Source organism: Daldinia childiae, assembly GCF_008694065.1.
Source record: "Daldinia childiae strain JS-1345 chromosome Unknown Scaffold3, whole genome shotgun sequence".
In the NCBI taxonomy this organism is placed as follows: Eukaryota; Fungi; Ascomycota; class Sordariomycetes; order Xylariales; family Hypoxylaceae; genus Daldinia; species Daldinia childiae.
Genome location: NW_022984644.1, coordinates 5518233 through 5540223, shown reverse-complemented (window position 1 = coordinate 5540223; position 21991 = coordinate 5518233). Strand labels below are relative to the sequence as shown.

Sequence of the window (21991 nt, the reverse complement as noted above, 5' to 3'; positions counted from 1 at the left end):
TTACGACGATAATATATACCGTCGCAAATAGGAAAGTCGCAAATAGCAAAGTCTCGGCAACTTACAGCTATTTGCTTCTGAAGTTGAATTAGCTACGAAAGCAGAACAGAAAAGCTCAATTGCGTCGGCGATTCGGCGTGGCGCGTCTATTTTCTTATCTAAAAGCTAATAAAGCCTATTACATGTCTTTATCGCCACGTGATGACCGCTTTATTCCCTTTTTTTGATGTTTTTTTAAGAGTTGTATAACATAGAAGTTACCTAGGTATATTAATCAACCATAGACGTAAATAATATAGCAAGGATAAAGAGCTCAGCATTCTTCATTTTTCAAAATCTTCTCATACTCTCCCTACCAATCAACTAAAATGACGATCAGAGGCATAAGCTATGGTGCCCACTGTTAATAGGATGAATATCTATCTAGAACCTCCGATCGGCCTCACATATGCAAGGCAGGTATACATATATCTGTAGAGAAAACCATCCTCAAAAAGGCAAGAGATATCCAAACTCCCCTAAAAAACCTAAGATCGATGCACAAAGTGCGTGTAAGTTGAAAACATGTTGTACCATAATTTTATAATGTTAGTTTCCTTTAATCTCTCTTTTCCACGCCTTCTTTACTTCTTCTAGGAGACCATCCTGCGTTAAGACGTCTACAGCAGTACCTGCAAGCGCCTTACCTACACGCAGACATCGCTCAAATGCAACCCTTGTTCCGGCCGCCTTGGCAAATTCCGGATTATGAGGACCGTTCCCTCCCGGTCCCGGTGGAATCGCAAACCCTGCACTCAAGCTAGGCATAGCGTAACTTATATCGCCTTGGTCCGTACTAGCCATTGTTCGGCCTTCAGCCTCATCCACGCTGTCGTTCCCCGGAATAGGCTGCGGAGGCGAAAGTGCATTAAAATACTTTCGATAGGAAGCACCTAGCACCCGGTTGGGGACGTGGTCGGCGTAAGATTGCACATGAGTCATCTGAAGCCTGGCACCTGTTGCTGTCGCTCCAGCTTCAAAGCAAGCATCAACTTTCTTCTTCAGTTCCTCCACCCTCCCTTGCGTGTTTGCGCGGGTTACGAAATTACCGGCCGTATATGCATGGATCACATTCGGCCGTACCCCACCATCTGTAATATTCCCCTGGATGACATCACCAGGCATTGTTTGCTGACGGAGTACGGATAATGCATTGTAAGATGTGATCAACGCGTCAAGAGCGTTGATGCCAAGCCAGGGACTAGCTGCTGCGTCTAAGATACTTAAATCAACATTACCCTTTCTAAGTGTATAGGAAGACTGTTCGAATCAACTTACGAGCCTCGCGGCCGAAATATTCGACCTTGAATGCGGTATACGCAGATGTCCGCATTAGGGCAGTGTCCTTGGTAATACCAGGATGAGATATCAAGTTGATATCGACCTTGTAATCTCGATAAGCCCCGGCTTCCAACAGCTTGATCTTGCCACCACCTCCTATGAAAGATCAGAATATATCTTTTATACGAAGTGATATTTCTTTACCTTCTTCCGCGGGAGTTCCGAACACGACAACTTTCCCACTCAATTGATGTTTCTCTATCATTTTAGCTGTCGCTAATCCACCTGCTACAGATGCGGTAGCAATGAGGTTGTGACCACACGCATGTCCAATGCCATCCAACGCGTCTACACACTCAGTTAGACATCTTCGCATCACTAATTCATTCGACTTGACACACCCATTTCAACGTTGAAGGATACAACTGGACCCTTCCTCCCGCTATCAAATACAGCAACCCAAGCTGTAGCTAAACCATAGGCAGATGGCGTCACCTTCCATCCTGGCCTACTGGCCATGAATTTTGTCAGTGTTTCATGAGCAATGAATTCTTCATAGCCAAGCTCTGGGTTATCATGTATCTTCTTGTTGACTGGCCACAAGTCATCTGCAATGCTGTCGATGAATTCACTAATATCGCTGAGATAACCCGGCTCAGACTGAGCGAATTCGGCGTCCTCATGGGTAATGAAGACAAAATCGTCGAATTGTTGTTCCATCTTGTTAGAGAATTCCTTATAAGCCTGGTCGTCGCTGCTAGTGAGAATATACACGCATAAGAAATATGATGGATAGGGTATAGCGGGTAATCATCTGTGAGCACAGGTCAAAGTTATTAAATAGATGAATCGGTGAACCTTGAGGTCTCCAGACTTGAAGTTCTAATTAGCCTATCCTACTATCCGCTAACTTCCAGGTTGATGCATTTAATGTAACGATCAAGGTTCAGCAGGGTGGGGCTAGGACATGATCTTAGGGATGATCTTGACGATTTGAAATGTTTTTATTTGGTGAACAACTTTTGACAATAATACTTTAGGTACCTTTTGAGAATACATTAAGTAGTCACGTACCTCCGACATGGTCCCAGAGACTATTTTAATAAAGAAAAAGGAAAGTTACACATATAAACCCATAACTATATTTACTTACTTACTCATGATACAATATTACTAATATTACTATCTCGAATAGTTGAAAATAAAGATATATCGCTTATACTCGATTAAGTCAAAAGCTAATCATTATTAGAAATAAAAGAGCCATCCCCGAAATCGGGTTAAAAGGTTAACATCTTTTAGAAAAACTAATATCATATAAATTTAACATGATCTTCATGACTATTTAAAAAATGAGGCTATTTTCATTAAATGTTATCACAAAAATTCGAGATAATTTATATGCAATATCATCCCAGTGACAATCTTGGGATACTACATAACGTGCTACATAATGTACCCCGCACGTAATCCGTAGCTACCCCACTTATGCAGCCTACCTAAGGTATGTGCCCGAGTTTACGAGGAACATTATATTATCTAACTACAATAACCTCGATTAGAAGTTCGTTCATATGCAATTTTAAGCATTTTGATTTACAAATATCTACTTTTATTAAATTTTACAAAAGCTTAGGTTCGAATCCCACACGTTTTCTTCTTTTCTTCTTTTTTCTTAGGAACAGTTAATGTTTAAAGTTTTTTGCCGGGTGGAAGAGGGGGAGGATTGGATGGGGCCCGGTTGACATAGGGGATAGGCTAGTTGGGGAGGATGGTTAGGTACGCATGCTGCCACGTTATTCACGATACTTACCTATCATAACACCCATAACCTATAACTAGTATTTACTATAAACCTGTACATGCAATGAAATACAAGATAACAATTTAAATTAGGCAGTCACTGCTTTTAGTGGTTATTATCAATCAACCAATAATTTACTGTGATAACCAAGTTTTGGCTTAAGGTATTAGCATGTTTTTATCTTACCCGAGATAAATAGATATAAAACCATAAAGGCCTTGCCTTGTTTAACTTCCCGTCACTTACTTTTTTTCGCACCAAAAGTTTCGACATTAAGTCTTTCACACACTAGGCTCCTCTTCTTTACAGATAAGTGCCTTAGGTACTTTACTCGCTGCAATTTACTTGAGAATATTTCAAACATGGATGTAAGCTAAATCCTAGTTGATGTTATATTCTAAAATCAGAACTATGTTGGTTGAGCGTGACTAACACTCGTCTTAGGACCCTGGGTGCCTTGTGGGGATGCATGTCAATTATTGCGGTGCGTTGTGGACTATTACAGCTGCATTTGGTGGGGGTGTCGTTCATGAAATCTGGCTCATAATTACGAATAAGATGGGAGACAAGAGATATGTCAATGCTGGGGACGTAATAGCTATTTAGGACAACCCAGTGAATACTGAAAGTTAATACCCGGCTAGAGTTTGATTTGCGTTGTGTAGTTATCACGAGGTGGAATCAAACAGCATGAAAACAACTTTGTTGTTCCGCAAGGAACTCGAATCTAACTACGAGGGTCTACGTCTATACATACCTCTGAGCATGTCCTTTGTTCTAAATGTCTCAACAAGAATCCTGACGGTAGTTCTAATGCAGTGAATAGCGGTTGGGAGATATATATGAAATCATCATATTCAATATCGAGGCTGGCATGTAGTAGGGATGAAGTAAATCCCCATATAATCTTTGTGATGACTTCGGGTGGTTGTATTATTTGATATTACGGCTCCTTGCTTCTGTTCAGGTTAGACTGTTTGATCAGTCCAGATCATTGCATCTTGTTGCGGACCATGAGCGTCAATCTTTGAAACACAAGCTACCGGCAAGATTCGTGACGGGTGTGATGTTGTACCTATTGTCTAAGTTACTGGAGGGAAGATCTAGAATTTAGGCATAGTTACACGGAATATACTAGCTGCGTTGCCCGTTTGCGCGAGTGCGTACGGGGGGAGGGCAAAACTTACGCCACAAATAAATCTGGCCTTTAATTAACTAACCATACACCAGCGCACGTCTAATAAATTTTTTATAAAATTAATTAAATTATTTCATTTTTAAATAAAAAGTTTAATAATTAATATTATTAAATAAAACGCGTTTTATATAATATTTTTTATAAATTTTATATAATAAAATAATAAAAAAAATCGTAAATTATAAAGCGATTTTAAATATTTAATTACTCGAAAAAACTGTGGCAATATTAATAAAATATATAAAAGTTAATATGATTATATAAGTTAAGTAGTTAAGCTACCTGTTATAGCTACGTAATATTACATAATCCTATTACAGCCTTTTGGCTCTAGCCAGCCACAGTTACAACCGCCACCGCCACAAGACTAGCCATAAGGCCTCTTGAACAGGTGGTAGTAGCTAACCGGGAAGCCGCCCAAAGTTAAAGTCTACGAAACGCGGCAGCAAACCCGCTTACAAAACAGGCAAAAACGCAACGCGCAAAACACTGGGCTTTTACCTGAGGAGTAATGCGTTGAAGAAAAAAAAGAAAAAAGTACAAAGTAAAAAAATTGAACCGTAAGCCTAGCGGTTGGTAAGGTGGTCATGGGTGTAGCTGTGAGGTAGCTATATATAAGTGTTGCTTGCTAGTCGCCTGCTACTTCCTATCTAGGTAGATCAAATTATTAACTTGGAAGTCGCGAAGCAATCATGTACGGGATGATACGAAGATACTTTCCCTTACTTATCTCCTAATTTTTTTTCTTTTTGTATCGGAGTTGTCCGATGAATACCTACCTTGCCTACCTAATGTACTTAGGGAATGGCCTACTTTAAGTCAGTATGAAAAGACTAAGTTTCTTTTCTTCGTAAACTTGATAAGGGTACTGCAGGACATTGCAGACGGTCGATCTGCTGGAAACACTTCTGCAGTTGGAATCGGAATTTGAGGGCTACACATACCACAACAAAATAAGCCGATTGCAATCAAAATGGCTTCAGAAAAGCCAACAGATCAACAGACTGTTACCACTTCTGGTATTCGCGATGCAGAAGCGGTACAACTAGATATCAAAGATGAGGCTGGATACTTGGCTGCAAGAGCGTTGACGAGCGATGCCGTGGACGAGGAAACCTCTCGAAAAGTTCGACGAAAGATTGACGTTCGCATCTTACCTTTCCTATGCGTTACCTACGCTTTGATGTTCATCGACAAGACCTCCTTAGGCTACTCTTCGGTGTATGGTATCATACCCGATAATAAGCTTCAAGGCCAGGATTACTCTTGGGCCAGTTCTATCTTCTATTTCGGTAGGCCTTTACGGGTGTCTATGCAAGTAACGGATGCTAATAATAATAGGATATCTTATCGCCGAATACCCTGGCATCGCAATCATTCAGAGGTTCCCAGTAGCCAAGTTTCTCGGAGTTAACATAGTACTGTGGGGTGCTATTCTCATGACAACAGCAGCATGTTCTTCCTTCGCCGGCCTTGCTACTGTGCGGTTCTTCTTGGGGATGGTTGAGGCGACGGTCTCACCCGGCTTCGTGGCCGTCACCGCAATGTGGTGGACCAGACAAGAACAAGCAGGTCGATCGGCCCTCTGGATCTCTTTCCTTGGAGTTGGCAATTTAGTCGGAACACTCCTAGCCTATGGCATCGGTCATATCCAAGGCTCTCTGTCTACTTGGTATGAGATTTCACCTACTTCCGTATATCTTAAGAGAATTTCCACCCAGACAGCATCTCTACTCTTATATCAAACTAGTATTGATCCTAGTGTAGTCGTCGATGCTAACTCTATCCTAGGAAGTACATCTATCTTATTCTAGGAAGCCTTACCACCATTTGGGGTATAGTCTTCACGCTTTTTGTACCTGATAGTCCAGCAAGTGTCCAATGGCTGGACGAGGACGAAAAGGTCATCGCCATTCAACGAGTAATCGAAAACAAGACTGGTACCAAATCTCGCCGTCTTGTCGGCGACCAGGTCATAGAGGCGATTACTGACCCTAAAGTGGTTATCCTAGGTTTGATATCATTCGTCAATGCCATTGCATCTGGTGGGCTAAGCTTCGGCTCCTTGATTATCTCCGGCTTAGGATTTGATCCACTACAAACCACCCTGTTGAACCTACCCGGTTCTGCAGTCCAACTTGTAGCACAACTCGGCTCTGGAGCCCTCACTTCTTACATCGGTGGTTTTCGTCTACAAATCGCATCTCTAGCTATGATCCCGCCGGTATGTGCAATTCTATATTATGACGACAGGATATTAACTAATCATGTATAAGATCATAGGGACTGTCTTGATCAACCAACTCCAGCCAACGAACAAATGGGGACGTCTTGTAGGAGCTTGGTTACTAGTAAGTACCGCGACATTTAGCTTACGAGTATTGAAATGCGCAGTTACGTGCCCGATCCAAATTTGGATTTATACCTACCTAGGTCTTCTCGTCCATTCATTTCTAATTTGTAAAAAATAGGGCTCTTATCCCGTGGGGTTTATGGTAATTCTTGGCCTACTCGCAACCAATATTGCAGGTAGCACTAAGAGATCTGTAGCCTCAGGCTGGGTATTCGTCTGCTACTGCATTGGTCAAATCGCCGGGCCACAGTTCTTTGTGAGCAAGGAAGCCCCAGCCTACCGTGGTGGTATTGTAGCCATGCTCTGTGGCTTCATTCTCAATCTGGTCCTGAATCAAGTTCTGCGTTTACTTTACATACTCGAAAACAAGAAGCGAGATAAAATGCTAGAGGGCAAATCAGAGGATGAGCTTGATGCGATGGAAAAGGAGAGTAATCTACAGGGTTTCGAAGACGTCTCTGACAAGAACAACGTAAGTCCCCCCCCCCTAATCCCAAGCAAAACAATCAGAAATCTAATATCAAGCAGGCCATGTTTCGTTACGCGCTATAGCCAATCACCTGGTTGCCGAACCTGGATTGCATAGAGACAATCTGTGTTAACCTACTCTAGTACTAAAACTAAAGTATGTAGCTGTTGCATTTCTCTTCGACTACGTGTAATTAATTCGAATCAAATGTTTGCGTCTTTATTCGTCTCTCTCTACTACACAGAGGCGCTAGTTTTCTCCTCTATGTTGTGTGCATCCGTAATGGCGAGCATCTGTCCACCCTTCTCTACGTGATTCTGACCGCCGAACAACGCGTCGATTTCCTCTAATGGAACTTTCATCGTCTCGGGGATGCAGAACCATACGAAGACATCCAAGACGAAGTTAGTTGCCATGAAGAAGAATAAACATTTTAAACCCTCCCTAGCAAGGAAGATAGGAAAGAATTGTTGGAAGATGGTGTTGGCAACATTCTGCATTTGGGAGCACATTCCAACCGCCTGTGCCCTAACGTTCATACTAAACACCTCTGAAGTCCATATCCATGTCGTTGCTCCCCACGAGGGCTTGTAGAAGAATATGAAAAGGAATAGGAGGAAGACGATAGCTATGCCAACAGGTTGCGCCTTTGTAACTGCGCCTTTGACTCCGACCACGTCGGGTGTCGTCATACCGATAATAGGAACGATTAACATGCAAATTCCCATTCCGATCGCACCCACGATGAATAGCCATCGCCGGCCAAATCTATCCGCGGTCCAGACGGCATTGAGGGTAAATAGTATACCACATGTTGCATTTAGGGCGTTAATCAAGTTTATCGTTTGCGTCGAAGGCCAGATCGTCTTGTATATGGCGCTCGAGTACGAGTTAAGTGTTCCCTGGCCAGAAAGCTGCTGTCCAACATTCAAGATGAAGGCAAGGTAAAGCCTCTTGCGTACGGACGGGTCCTTGAAGAGAGCCATATACGAGCTGCTCATAGCCTCATTTTCAAACCCAATAGCCTCCCGTATGCTCAAGACTTCGAATTCGACATCCTGTTCCGTGTCCCGGATCTTACGCAGCGCCTTCTTAGCCTCCTCGACGTTGTTATGGCGCTTGATCCACCAGCGCGGGGACTCGGGTTGGAAGGGCAGGAGCACGATGATGATGATTGGCACCAGCATCTGGAAGATGACAACCATGCGCCAGTCCCAGTGGCCGAGCTTCTCTTGGTTCGCGTTGCATGTGTATGCAATCCAGTACGCGATGAAAGACCCCACGCTGTAGAACATCTGCCAAAACGTCATGATCTGCCCGCGGATCTCCGGGGGCGAGACCTCGCCGATATAGATGGGGCCGGCGGCTGGTTGGATGTTAGTTTGAGGTGATGGTGCGAATATGTATGTGTATGTGTATGTTTGGGTAGGTTTTTACGTACTGAGAGCCATGCCCTGTCCGATACCGATGAGTACGCGGCCGCCGATGAAGCACCCGAGATTATGCCACGGAGCGAAGGCTTGCATGAATGTGGCTGCGATGGTCAATAGGCAGCCTATACCCATACCAATTCGTCGACCGAAATAGTCCGCCTAGATACTTGTTAGTGTTGAGGCGTATGCGAGTTAAGTTATATGTCAATGCATGAAGAAACCTACAGTTGGGCCACCAAAGAACCAACCCGCAACGATAGCGCCAATAGTATAGGCCGTATTAATCAGCCCTATCAGGTTCGCATCTCTCTTCTTTAAGCCGGACGTATTAGCTTAGCTTAGCTTCAGACGTCGTGGAATAAGACAGACAGTCTATCGTATAGGGACCCTTACAGTATCGAGGTCGAACCACTCAAGCCAGTTGTCGGAGCCCTGCGCCGCGTTGAAGACTGAGGCGTCGTAGCCGTAGAGGACCATGCACATGGCCGCCACGAGGGCGATGTACCTACTTAGTCTTAGATATATTATTCCTTCTTGGTTGGTTATGAACTCAGAGAGAAACTCACCAGTTGTAGAGCCTCTTTGAACTCACCATCTTGGCACTGGTGCTAGTAAAGGGAGAGTTGGCAAATAGCAAAAGGTATATTTAGTAGAGCAATTAATCATTATATATAACGACCTCCTAGGTATATATATACATATATACGAGCCCAACAGTCGAGGTCCGATCAGCTGAGAACAGCTAACCCACCGGATTCACCTACACAAACCAGGGTCTTTCTCTCACCTATAGGCTCGTCTCCTCTTTTCCGTCGGCGATACTCGACAGGATAGATTCGCTAAACAGCACCTCGCCTATATATTCAGCTGAACCCAGTGGGGAGAGAGAGGAGACATCGCCCCAAAGCGACGGGATCACACGTCGCATCCACCAATCGTAGATCTATCCGCGACTAATGCTTCATTCATTCTCTTATACATATATATCTCTCTAGTAGTGAGCTTCCCAGGTAGTTGGGCTAGGGTAACAGCTACTACCCCAGACCCCGTGGCCGGGATGGCAGGGCAGGGTAGTATGGGGGAACCCATCTCCAATGCTGAAATTCCACCACTCACAGTTTTTCCGTGTGCGGCGGCCGCAACCCTGTTATCACTAGCTTCCTGCGGTAAAGGCTTGATTGAGATTGGCATTGTTTCTCGGTTCACGCTGTAGGTAGGAGGTGGGGATCTAGTATTCCATATACTCGGATTAGATCGAAGTTCTATAATAGCCAGACTTGTCATTGTGTTAGAATTTATAGCACAGAGTATAAAAGAATATATTGATTTTACATGGACAGGAAGTTGATAGACATTTTAATCATCCAGTATGACATGACCAATACCAATAGCGACGAGCAATGCTGAAAACATAAAGAAAACGCAGATTGCCTAGCATTCATTCACCCATTCCATCATCTGTCCGCACAGTTATATCTAAACGCCAAAAAAAAAAAAGCAATGGTATCTACCGGCGAATATTTCCCACATATACGAAGTATACCTTCCCATAATGGCATAAAAGCTTGAAGGCAATCCTCCCAACCCAGAAACAAATAACAATGCAAGAAACAAGAAAGAAACTCCGGTCTAACCCTGCATAGCTTATGACTGCCCACCCCAGTTGAAACCCTGATTCCCGTTGCCCATGATGTTTGGATACGTCATTCCCATGCTCAAGTACGTGTCTATATCTGTCATTCCCTCATTCTCCAAAACATCCATGAGCTCTATTTGTTGCTGTTGACTTAAGCTGCCTTGCCGCTCCGGCGGGAGCCCGTTGGAAAATGGCATATTGCCCATGTTAATATCGCCAAGGCCGTTTGCGCTGGAATCGTTCCAGAAATTACCACCTAATCCGTTGCCGAAGGCGTATGGTGAGATGAACGGCGGCGGGGGATTAAACCAATCCGTAACTGTAGTTGGCTGAGGCAGAGGCCGTTGGCCTTGTAATTGGTGTTGTGGTAAAGGAGGAATAGTAAAAGCTGGCGGGGCCGTACGCGATTGTGGGGGAGGCACTGTATTAGGCGTCGCGATATCAGAGGGGGTCTGAGCTAAACTCGAAGTCGAAAGCATGGGTGTAACAGGAAGTGGTGTTCCCATAGTTGAAGTAGCAGTGCTTGTAGACACTGAATCCGGAGAAGGAGGGATATGCTGTGCGGGAGATGAGAATGGTGGTGACACTGTCGCATCGGTATCTGGTGGACTGTGCTCTTCCATAAGCGTCAAGTCTCCCTGAGTGAAGTCAGGTGGGAAGTAACTGAAACGACGTCCGGTATGGTCACTAGAGGCCGGGTTTAGGAAGATCGAATTTGATCTAAACGTGGGGTGTATGATGTAGTTGTTCTCAGCCCCATAATTGTTCATCTCTTCTGGGCCGGAGCCAAAAACGTAGCCAAATTGTGGTGGGTTGAAAGGAGAAACACCAGTATTGGATACTGTCGTCCCACTTGAAATATCAGATGCAGAAGGTGAGTTTGTATCTGTTTGAGATGGTGGGGTATTAAAAGCACTTGAGTTCGACTGTGTTGGCGTTTCATTCGAATCGTAACTTTGAAGGCATGCTTTCGTAAAAGTAGAGTATAATTGAGATGCTGCTGCGGTCCCCGGCCATCTTTCAACGCATTGGTCAATTATATCTAGTGATATATTGACTAGTTCCTGTACTTCGTCCCGAGTGTGCAACACTCGCACTTCCGGGTAGGTAACAGCCCATAAAATAGTGTTAAGAGACATGTAAAGGGTCAATATAAACACCCATGTGATATCGACAGCTGCCGCCATCATCTGTTTACTGGAAATTTGAATAACAAATGCAGCCGAATCGAAGCACTTCGTGGCCGAGCGCACGGATGGCTTCGGCACTTGAGGAGATGGTCGATGAAGTGTCATCATCATAACATGAAATCGCCCTGAAAACCTATAATTGTTTTAATGAGACTACTATAACTCGATTTGGATGCTGGAATCAAATACGTACCAAGGCTTGCACCATGCTGGATTTTCGGGAGATTCCTTAAGCCACTGGTCCATCTTGGCCTCCATTCCCCCAAACCACGGATGGCGGGCGTCCTTAGGCTCCAGGTACTTCTTTTCATACAAGATCCGTCGGATTTCAGACTGGAGCTGTCGCATCTTGCAGAAGTGTATAGCAACTAGTTTCTTCTCATCCGGGGGCCCAGGGATGATTCCGTCTTCACGAATGTTTGCGTCGCTTACGGTCTCGAAGAACCTAACATCATTTATGTCATCACTTTTAGCAAACCCATTCGGACGGCCCATAACATGGGCCATGCCGAGTTCTAGGTTGCTAACAATCCAGCTCAGTCGTCGCCGCATGTCCAGAGTCAGCGGGTCACTAACGCCTAGGGAAATGGTCTTCTCGTCAGCTAGGCCTAGTTGCTGACAGATTCTCGTTGCTAAGCCGATTACGTAGTAAACAGCAGTTCGAGTAGGTGTCAGCATTGAGTATTGACCGATCAAGACGAGGCATTGAAGAGTCTTGAGATCCTTAGGCCGGACGACATCTTCAAAGTATTTCATCGCAGCCTGATAATAGCTATCAGCAAGTCCTGCATATGTCGTGTCTAATTTCTGCATGCTCGTCGCCATGACTAATCGCACGACAAAGTTTTGGTACGGGTCTGTGCTCCCGGCGTAAACATCTTCAACCGTCCTCTCCAGTACCTTCTCATGAAGAGTTGGAGTAAATACTTGAGCTAGAGTGGGCAGTTAGCCTAGGCCTTCTCCGCTACCTAAGGGGCACGAGTGAATAACTCACCCCGTTGATGAAAAACCTCTACCAATCTATCAGCGATGCCTCTGCTCGGAAGGTTTTGCGCCGGAACGGCACTGATGATGGGATAGCTTTTCTTTCTTGCCGACATTGAGGGCGGTATAGTGAAGGATTGCGACCGTGTCCCCGAAAAACTCGTGCCGGGCGCCGCGGTTTGGCGGCGGTCCCGTAAATCTGGTATCAGCTCTGATATACGTTTTGAGTCGGTGTATCGTTTAGCCTCTTCCATGAGTATACGCGTCATGGCAATACCACTAGAGGGCCCGAGATACCGCGGGGTCTCATCAGTTTCATTTAAGCGGACTAAACCACCTGGCCGAATGAAATCTTCATGGTTTTTAGGGAAATCGTCATCGTCGGTATACTGGCCGAGTTCGGCCTCAAGCTGTCTAACTTTCTCTTGGAGTTTGACAACATAATACCGACTAATCCTCTTTCCCTTTGTCGTATCAAAATATTCGCAGGCTGAGCCGGATCGCTCGCACGGCAAACAACGAGGCAGCGTGGGGTCACAGCGTGTTTTCCTCTAAGAAACGGCCAAGTCAACTTAAATAGTCTCGAAAGAGAGGGAATCCCAAATCTCTTTCACCGGAGCATGGACGAGACAGATACTCACTTGGCGACACCGACAGCAAGCTGTTAGCGTATGCGCAATACGGTGCGAGGCTTCGCCGTCGCCGTTCTCCTCGGTCTTGATAGGCTTCTTTTGTTGCCATTGTTGCGGTGGTCTCGGAGTATGGGACGTAAACCCTTGAACCTGACGAAAGACATTTGAGGCATCCATGAGCGACTCTGGTATAGATTCGTGTTGTTTCTGGTCACTCTTGTTGTGGGATAGAGCCTTGGGCTTTTTGATCTGGCCCCCAGGCACGTGGGGGAGATCAATCGTTGGTCGCACGCAACTTCGAGGACTTGAAGCGTCGGGAATGAAAGCGGGGCGAGCAAATTGAACAAAGCGATTATATTGATGCTGTTGCTGCTGTTGTTGCTGCTGCTGCTGCAGTTCAAGTTTTACTTTATCATGATTTCGATTTTTAGAGACGCCGCCGCAGAATGCTTCGTAAATGTGGCTGTAGAAGGGAGAGTCGTCGCCGTTGAGCTTGTAATATCCGCTCTCAGTTTGAGAACACATTCTTACGTACCCGTACCTATTAATTCGTACGAAATGCCTTGTACATATACATGTATATCTCGTATCTACCTAGCATCAACTACCTATATATTAGCTTGATTGATACGCTAACGATAATGTACTGTCAGATTGATAATACCTGATAAGAGAGTACCTAGCCGCTACTTTGTAGCTACAAGCCTAAAGAGAGGGGAGCGACCGTAAAACGCGGAGTATATATAATGGAGCACCGATTGGCCCCGCGATTATAGAAGGTTCGTATAGGTTCGTATAGTACGTCAACGTGGTAGGTTAGGTATGTAGGTATACGATTGAATAGCAACTTCCATAGATCAATTTCGCGGGAATCAAACTCTACATAACAAGGTTATTAGTCTCCATGATTTAGTAAACCTTAACTACCTAGGTATTAACTACCTAGTTAGTTACCTTAGGTAAGTTAAGTTGATCCAATCTTTAGTTTTGAGTCGTCCGAATCACCCGACTCCTAAAGTTTCTCCTGTCATCCGTTTCGTTTCACCTTTCTATTCCTTTATCCGCTTCACATCGGACTGGGTCAATATGTAGATGGTCGATGGAGGGTCGATTAACGCTACCGCCGGATACAATTCCGTTTCGTTCATTCGTGCATGTCATCTCGCTTTACAATATAAACTTAGTTTTTATGAGATCCCGGCCGCTACGACTTTAACTTACACGCGTGCGGCAAAAGTGCCTAGGATTTCTTCCTGGTACAGCTGCAAGAATCCGTTTCTATTCTTGGATACCCTTCCTCTACTTTTACTAGGCACATTTCCTAATCGAGTTTATCCTGGAACAGTAGCATCGGTTTTAAGGGAGTCAATAACGTGCTGACCGACGATTATTGATGCAACCGGACTTCTCTAATTTTTTTTTCTTACACCCGCCCGACCAACGGTTTGGTACTACCTATTCATGCATTTATGAGACGGCCGCGCCATAATCAAGAAAATATCTGTATTATTATGCAGGCTGCCATGGCACCTCGCGAGGCAATCATGTCACTCGTCTGCAAAGCATACCTCTAATAGATGTACCACCAACAAGATTCAGAAAGAACCTAGCCTTACCGCATGTCTTCTTGCACACGCGAGAGAGGGGCGTTAGGAACTCGGGTGTTCTGATACTGACTATCGGTCCCTGGACGAGGCGCAAGAGGACGAAAGGAGCAGACATGATCTCATTCTCGGGCGGTTTCCCGCATGGTCTCTACTAGAATGCCTCGTGGTTATAAGGCTAATACAAATTGTTGAGGGGCGAGCTGGGTTGAAATTCCTTCCCCTTATGCAGGGAGCTCCCGCTACGACGGCAACCCATGTAGTTTGGCACTCGATACATGAGCAAGCCATATAATTTGTGCAAAGCATATGTACTCGTCGTCCGGCATCGACATGACCCCAGCTCCACGGGAAAGCGGATGTTTTACGACAGAAATAGCAAAAGTTCAAACAAATATCTTTCGGCTCCTTTGATGAACCAAAGAAAGAAAGGAACCCCGCGAATCGTTGACGATTAGATCCTAAGCCGCACCAAGCTTCCAGGAGGAGCCGCCAAACCATGGGTTATGCAATGATCCATCATTCTTAAATTGTAAATCGGCGGAAACCCCCACAGTTTGTGGTACACATACCACCACACTCTCTCCCAATTTTCTGTGGTAGTAGTGACGGTCTAGCCCATCTTCGGAACACTGCACACCTTGCTTGTATGTACAGGTTGCTCCTGGTACAGGCTCCTTGTACAGAGGGTTCCAAGTTAGTTGTTTCTTCTTTAGACGTATTACTAACGCCACTAAAAAGCAATAAGCCTCCTCTCTCGACTCGTCACTTGAGCCCCAAGGCTCTAAAGGCGGTATATCCACGTGCAAGCTTAGAATCTTTCATTCTTACTACCCGCCACTATTACTTTTAATAATCATAACCTCTTTCCCAAACAGCAATAACTCTTCTTCAGCGGGATAAGAAGTTAAATTTAACGACCCTTACGCTGCATGTCGCCTACTGCCAATAATACCGTACATATATTAATTAACCTAAAACCGCTAATCTACCCACGTAGCTATCACGACTGTGGAAACGATCTCCACTTGAATTGGCGCTATCTCATACTATTAAAAACCCCGAAGACCCTGGACGTCAGGGACCACAACCGGGAAGCTATACACGCCTAAGCTCTCGCTTGAAGACGGGCAGTATGCCGCGATCAAGTTTCTCGGATAACCCGTTATTACGGGTGTCACGGCCAGTGTCAGCCTGCTCTAGATGTCAGTACTATCGCATAAAACCTATGAATAATTAAAGAATGTCAAGACTAAGATATCAATAATAGGTCGAAGTGCTAAAGTCAAGGTAGTCCAGTTGTCGTTCAGTATATTAATCCCGGTGCTGATTACGATATTGCCAGTGCGATGGAAAATTGCCGGCATGTACTGCCTGTGAGAAGGCTGGCCGGGAGAAAGAGTGCTCGGCCGCCAACGATCAATTCGCTAGGGGTAAGGAACGGAGGTAAGAGATCTTAATTCAGCCTTACGTATAGGTACCCTTATCACTCTACTGACACGGCTTGCTTAGTTACGTCGCTGCGCTCGAACTTCGCATAGAGAAGCTAGAAAAGCGACTTGCGTACGCTCGATCAAGAAAGGCGTCCGTCGCTCAGCATGAGTCTGAGGTATCACCAGCACAGCCGGAGCCTGACCGGAAAGATTCGCTTGCTCTTATCAAAGCGGCTATATACCGTAAAGCTGCTAGGAAACGAGAGATGTCAGATGTCAATTCGTTGATGTCTGACTTTGGCTTCTTGTAAGTCGCTTGCTGCCAAGCATTAGGCTACACCGGTGATGTATTAATAATGAATGGCAAGGTCGATTAATGCTACGACGAGAGACTTCGAACCCACGATGAGCAACATGACATTTGCGCGACTCGTATTAGCTGCCGCTTCTAACGACCCGCTTCCAAACGTCGTGGACTTAACTTTGCCTCCTAAGCAAGACGCCGTTGCTCTTGTTCAATATTACATGACAAATATTTATTCCTTGTTTCCTGCATTCCCCGAAACAACACTTTACACCATCCTTGAGCAAATGTACTCGTTTCAGGAGCGAGCAATCAAAGATGTTGACTATTGGCTCGTATATATGGTACTAGCTGTTGGGTCTACCGCCCAGAGTCGAGCGAAGAACGATAATTACTATCGTAATGGACTACGGTTTGTGGCTCAGGCCTTGCAGCACGCAGACAGAGCGTTGATGCCAGGCTACACGACACAGATACAATCTTTGATTCTTCTTACTCAATATTCTATGCTAGATCCAGCTCATTTCGATAGCTGGCATTTGATTGGCTTCACCTCCAGAGCAGTAATCGACCTAGGATTTCACCAGGACCCCCCGCCGGAACAGCTCTCGGACAAAGCGGTGTTAGATATGAGGCGGAAGACCTTCTACTGCGTTTATTCATTAGATAGGTATGTAATTTTACCCCTGCTCATGGTATAAGAGATGCTAACTCTTTGAGTAAGATCTATCAGCATGGTTCATGCACGCGCCTTCTCCTTCACTGACGCATCAACAAATGTTGGCTGGCCTCGGCCTTCATCATTCAGCCGCCGAGCATCGATCACTGGCAAAATCCTTTCCGGTTCTGAGCCTGCATTCCTACTCTTCCAACTACGACGAGCTCAATCACATTGGTACCAGGCACTTTTCCAAGCGGAGCCTACTCCATTACATAATTCATCCTCATTCATTTGGCAGATGTGCCAAGATATGAGAGAATGGGCCGAGACACTCCCTACTACCCTGCCAACTGGCATGAGGGAGCTATTCGACCTTGAGCTGCGATACAGTTTCGTCTATTGCATAGCGCCGTCGGCTAGAGCACCTCACATAACTGATTATGGCCGGCTACTCATTTTCGAGCATGCCCTTGCGTACCTAGATCGCATATATGATATATCACATCGCGAGATGAAAACTGCCTTTTATACATACCACGACGCCTTGCGCGTTTTCTTCATGGCAAGCCAGTTCGTCGCCGTGCTTCGCGACGCGGAAGACCTGCTCCTCGCAGGCGTCACTCCGCCAATGCCCTTCATCGAGGTCGGCAAACCGCAGCCACCCCCTCTACCGCCGCGCCCCGGTGGCCCTGGCGTAGATAATGTAGAGAGAAGCTTAACGTGCTTAGAAAAAACTACGCGGACGCTCGGGAAGTACGGCGAGCGCTGGGAGACGTCTGTGGCCCTGAAGCAGAGCTTCGAGATGATATCGGGCGAATTGGTAGACCGCCTGCGCGTAAGAAAGCATATAAAGCAACGCGCGACACCGCCCCAGAACGTATCGGTGCCAATGGGTAGGGAGATGAAGTGGGTGGGTGTTGATGTTGAGGCTCTGATGAGGGGGAGTTCGGGAGGGTCGAGGGGAGCTAAGTTTGAGTAGTTCAAAAGAACCGCCTTTTACTTGAAACATAAACGACTTCGACGGCATAGAGATCTTATTAGTATACCGAGGCATGTTTGCATGGAAGGGCGTTGAGACGGTCCGTAATTAGCATGGTGTCTGGCTTCGGGCATTCTATTATAGGAACGGGTGGGAAGAGAATATTCGGTATTAGGCATTTATGATTTATAGTACGGTTTACAATTTAAGTCTTCTTCTCATTCATCTACATTATAACCTGGCGTAGAACTTGGTTTTGGCAAAGGTATCTTAGATAAGCTGTTATTATAAGCAAAGTCACCATGTTTATAATAAATGTTGATACACATTGCTTCAAAATAAAAAGATGCTTTAACCTAGTAGAAGTTAAAGTAAACGAAGTTGAATTAGTGAAATACAATTGATAGACCGCGAAAAGCTTCGTCTCTCGTCTACGGGTCTATGTGAGTACATACATGGCATGTGAAGGAGAGGTCATCTAAGATCGTGCTATCATCTTTACTGTCGAGCTCCAGTTCGGTCATCGCCCTGCCCAGATATTTATCGTGAAACAACTGCCGCAGCTTTCTCATGGTTGGTTCCTCAGGCCGCCAGCCCCTAGTATTCTGGAAGATGAACCTTGAGTTTTGTAAATACGGTTCTAGGCTCGTTATCCAATTGTGTAGTATGGGGTTAGTGTTAGTATCAGGTGCCTGAAAGATGACTGACCAAGGGTCATCATGCATAGCAAATTTCTCTGCGGTCCGGTTCACGCGGAAATGGATAGCAGCTTGCTCTAGAACAGGCATACATCCGAGCGCCTTGGCCCAAGCCGCGAACAAGGGCTGCATCGTGTCTTCGCAGGGTATGTTCCGCCTGTTTGGTAAATCAGGTTCGCTCTGGAAGTACCAGTCTCCGGTCGGTGTCGTCATTCCTAGGGTGGCATGGAATTCTCTTAGGTGAGGCCAGGATGAGACAGCTATCCCTGGCTGCTCGTTTTCGCTCGGCCAGAAAAGTGAGCTGTCGAAGACGCCGCTTATTTTGAGGGAGACGAGATTATGCGACCACATACGCATAGCTGCTCCGAGGGGGTCGTATGATAGCGAGTTCGTGATGTTAGGGGCGACCCATGAAGGCTGTAATTCAAACATAATTGGGTCATGCTGCTCTAGTGATAGAGACACTTCTCGGCACCCAGTGTTAGGGAGGAAGTTAGCATTAACTAGAGCATTGGCTAAGCTATGCCGATCCTCCAAATGTACCTCTTCCATCTTCCTATTGTTTATGCACTCTTCCTCATCTTCCGCCATAATATTGATGCGCCTTAGACATGGCAACCGTTTGATGAGGTTGACGGCGGTGCGCAGCGCTACTCGTCCCGCCGAGGTGTCTATGCAAAACTCTAGGTTCGACACACACTTCACTATAGGGAAGTTTTCGCCATTGCCGATTAACACAAGTCGTGAGCGGAGGTACTTAGGCCTCTTGTTGCCTCGGTCGTCGCGTATACTCTCGATATAACCCAGCTGCAAAGTCATTCCCGTCTTATCATCGTCCTCTGCTAGAATGCAAAAGAGCTGCCGCCAATGCCATGTTAGGGACTCGCTAAAGCGCTGCAACTGCTGCGAAGGTTTCACTGTCTTTTCGTCGGAGTCTATGATGGCAGTGAATATGAGGTCCTGCAGGAACCTGCGACGCATATCATTAGGCCAGACAATGCGCGAAAAGACTCCTAGGTCTTCATCCGTGCTTTCAATGTATAATCGAAAAAATGTGCGTCTCTCGATGGCTCGCTGCCACGGCCGTGACAACGTGGCGAAGGGTGCGAGGCCAATGGGTGGGAGGAGAGAAGCAATAATTATGATGATTTCCTCTGGAAGTCTCTCCATTGTGCTCTATAATATTGGAGGAGATCAAAAGTTTTGATAGAAAAGGTGATGTTTTGTAAGAGTTAGTAGATATGTAGGTTAGTAAGTATTGAGGTCTAACTATCAGATCTTACCTATTTATATACACCTTACAGACAACTCGCGCCTCCCTTTAGAATCTATATTTATAATATAAACAGCAACGACTTCAGACGGCAACTACCTACGATAGGGTCGCAGTTGGAACCAATAAACCCTACGTAAGGTACCTAGGTACCTAAAATAGAAAATCGGCCAATAAGAGGTAGGTACCCATCAATAGGTATGTACATATTCAACATGAATTACTTTAGGTAGGTAGAAGGCACCTATGACACGGTAGCACTATATCAATGTTAGCGCCTATAAAAGAAGGACTCTTTTACGTTATTCAATTAATACGTACTTAAGCTTTAAGTTGTAGAATTCAATAGGCGAGAATGTCATATCTATCCTCTCCGAACTTATGGCTTCGATAATAATTTCCTATCCCCTCATACCTTAAATACAAGCCCCTCCTCTGAAGAGACCTCACCCTTAGCAAACCTATCCCACGCATCCTTAACCGACTCCATACCTTCGCCCCAAACGAGCTTCACACCTGGAATGCCCTCATTCCGGAGGCTCTCCCACGCCGCGTCCGCACGCGCGTAGTACTCTTTCTCGCCGAACTTAGCGATGGCCTGGTTTTGCTGAGTATCGGCCATGACCTGCGAGATGTCGAGGCCGGCCGGGGGCTTGCCATCGGGCGCTACTGCGGCTGACGGTTCCGAGACCTCAGCGCCTACGATGATGAACTGCACCCGCGGGTACGCCGACACTAGGGCTGCTGCCCACTTCCATTGAACGTGGTTGCGTCCACCGAAGTCTACGATCACGATCTTGCTGTCCTTAGAGATGCCTAGTCGCGAGGCCACCTCGAGAGGATCCGCGCTCGTCGCCTCTACTGCATCGTATAGACCTGTGCTCTTGACGAACGCCTGCGAGTACTCGCTTGCGGCGCCCACGATGCGTGCCGGCTTCGACGCCGTACGGTTTGTCCGTAGGGCGCGGGCGAATGCTAAACCGACCTTGGAGCCGGGCGCGAAGTTAATGACAGTAGCGTCTGTTAGATCGGCCTGCTCCGGGGTTAGGTTGACAGACTGCTTAGGGTCCTGAGAGAACATGAACTCGGCCATGAGGAACGCTGTTAGGTGCATGACGCGGAACAAGGCATCGTAGGCGATGGCGTCGGTCTTGGCCTGGATCTCCTTAGATGTAGACTCCGGGAAGACGAAGTAGTGGTTGTACAAGTTCAGGTGCTTTTTCCGGTAAGGCTCCGTGACGAAGAACTGGCCAGGGGCGCCGGTCTCCCTGACTTGGAAGTCTAGGGGCAGGGTACCTATAGGGAGGTATCCCCAGACGTAGCTCCCCTTGGGAACGCTGGGAAATGTAGAGTCGACGACCTTGGCGTAGCCCCAGGCGCTGATACGGCCGTACACGGAATCATCGTTGTATGGTGCCGGGGCCGTGGGCGGGATTCGGTGGATACCCCACCAATCGGCCATATCAGCCAATTTACAGTAGGTAAAGTTGTTAGAGGTTAGAGAAATGACCTCCGTCCGAATCCGTAGGGATGACTCCCCTAGAGGGGGTAAGGGGTCCGGAATAGGCACCAAGGCCTGTTTGAAGTAATCCTTCTTGTTGAGGATTTGGATAATAGGAACTTCGGCCATCTTGAAGTGCTTCTGGGGTTTATTTTTGGAGGCTGAAAAGGGGAAAGAGGACAGCGAGAATTGCTTGGCAGTCTACTGCCCCCATTGAACCTCGAGGTTGTTTATATAAACGAATAAGCGAGAGACTAGCTGGCGGTTCAACGTATTAACCCGTCACCGTCGCATTCGCTTTGCATTAGAGAAGGTTGCAGCTGGAGCCCGCCGAGCCGTCTGACCCTCTTCCCGGGAACCCAATAAGAACTATTATGGAGACACTAGGATTGGTTTTGGATGTTTTATCTGCAGGGTGGTTTGCAAATAGGAACGATCTGTGGTTGTCAGGATATCACATTATAAACTCCATCCAGGTTATTGGGATGACAATTAGTAACATACACCACCTCCGCTCCC

At 46.1% G+C, this 21991-nt stretch overlaps 7 protein-coding genes across 7 annotated transcripts; 2 read left to right on the top strand and 5 right to left on the bottom strand.

Annotated features, from left to right (window-relative positions):
• Positions 1-588: 588 nt before the first annotated feature.
• GL218_04219 (Peptidase M20 domain-containing protein 2) lies at positions 589-2040 on the bottom strand (the record flags this gene model as incomplete). Its single annotated transcript, XM_033580807.1, has 4 exons — positions 589-1253; positions 1318-1476; positions 1525-1668; positions 1722-2040. The coding sequence occupies 4 exons, from the start codon at positions 2038-2040 to the stop codon at positions 589-591; spliced, it is 1287 nt and encodes a 428-aa protein (XP_033437115.1).
• Positions 2041-5295: 3255 nt separating this feature from the next.
• Positions 5296-7227, top strand: GL218_04218 (uncharacterized protein; the record flags this gene model as incomplete). The annotated part of the gene is made up of 6 exons (XM_033580806.1): positions 5296-5614; positions 5664-5994; positions 6114-6546; positions 6599-6673; positions 6794-7147; positions 7204-7227. The coding sequence occupies 6 exons, from the start codon at positions 5296-5298 to the stop codon at positions 7225-7227; spliced, it is 1536 nt and encodes a 511-aa protein (XP_033437116.1).
• Positions 7228-7380: 153 nt separating this feature from the next.
• GL218_04217 (putative quinate permease) lies at positions 7381-9172 on the bottom strand (the record flags this gene model as incomplete). Its single annotated transcript, XM_033580805.1, has 5 exons — positions 7381-8510; positions 8586-8736; positions 8803-8889; positions 8971-9082; positions 9144-9172. The coding sequence occupies 5 exons, from the start codon at positions 9170-9172 to the stop codon at positions 7381-7383; spliced, it is 1509 nt and encodes a 502-aa protein (XP_033437123.1).
• A 1049-nt stretch (positions 9173-10221) lies between these two features.
• Positions 10222-13196, bottom strand: GL218_04216 (Transcriptional activator protein acu-15; the record flags this gene model as incomplete). The annotated part of the gene is made up of 4 exons (XM_033580804.1): positions 10222-11536; positions 11597-12335; positions 12398-12938; positions 13029-13196. 4 exons carry the CDS (start codon positions 13194-13196, stop codon positions 10222-10224), a joined length of 2763 nt encoding a protein of 920 aa, XP_033437581.1.
• A 2562-nt stretch (positions 13197-15758) lies between these two features.
• On the top strand, positions 15759-18000 carry GL218_04215 (Positive regulator of purine utilization; the record flags this gene model as incomplete). Its single annotated transcript, XM_033580803.1, has 6 exons — positions 15759-15828; positions 15894-15913; positions 15969-16069; positions 16136-16363; positions 16425-17030; positions 17085-18000. The coding sequence occupies 6 exons, from the start codon at positions 15759-15761 to the stop codon at positions 17998-18000; spliced, it is 1941 nt and encodes a 646-aa protein (XP_033437121.1).
• A 431-nt stretch (positions 18001-18431) lies between these two features.
• GL218_04214 (uncharacterized protein) lies at positions 18432-19868 on the bottom strand (the record flags this gene model as incomplete). Its single annotated transcript, XM_033580802.1, has 1 exon — positions 18432-19868. The coding sequence occupies one exon, from the start codon at positions 19866-19868 to the stop codon at positions 18432-18434; it is 1437 nt and encodes a 478-aa protein (XP_033437122.1).
• Positions 19869-20380: 512 nt separating this feature from the next.
• GL218_04213 (uncharacterized protein) lies at positions 20381-21601 on the bottom strand (the record flags this gene model as incomplete). Its single annotated transcript, XM_033580801.1, has 1 exon — positions 20381-21601. The coding sequence occupies one exon, from the start codon at positions 21599-21601 to the stop codon at positions 20381-20383; it is 1221 nt and encodes a 406-aa protein (XP_033437119.1).
• Positions 21602-21991: the final 390 nt, after the last annotated feature.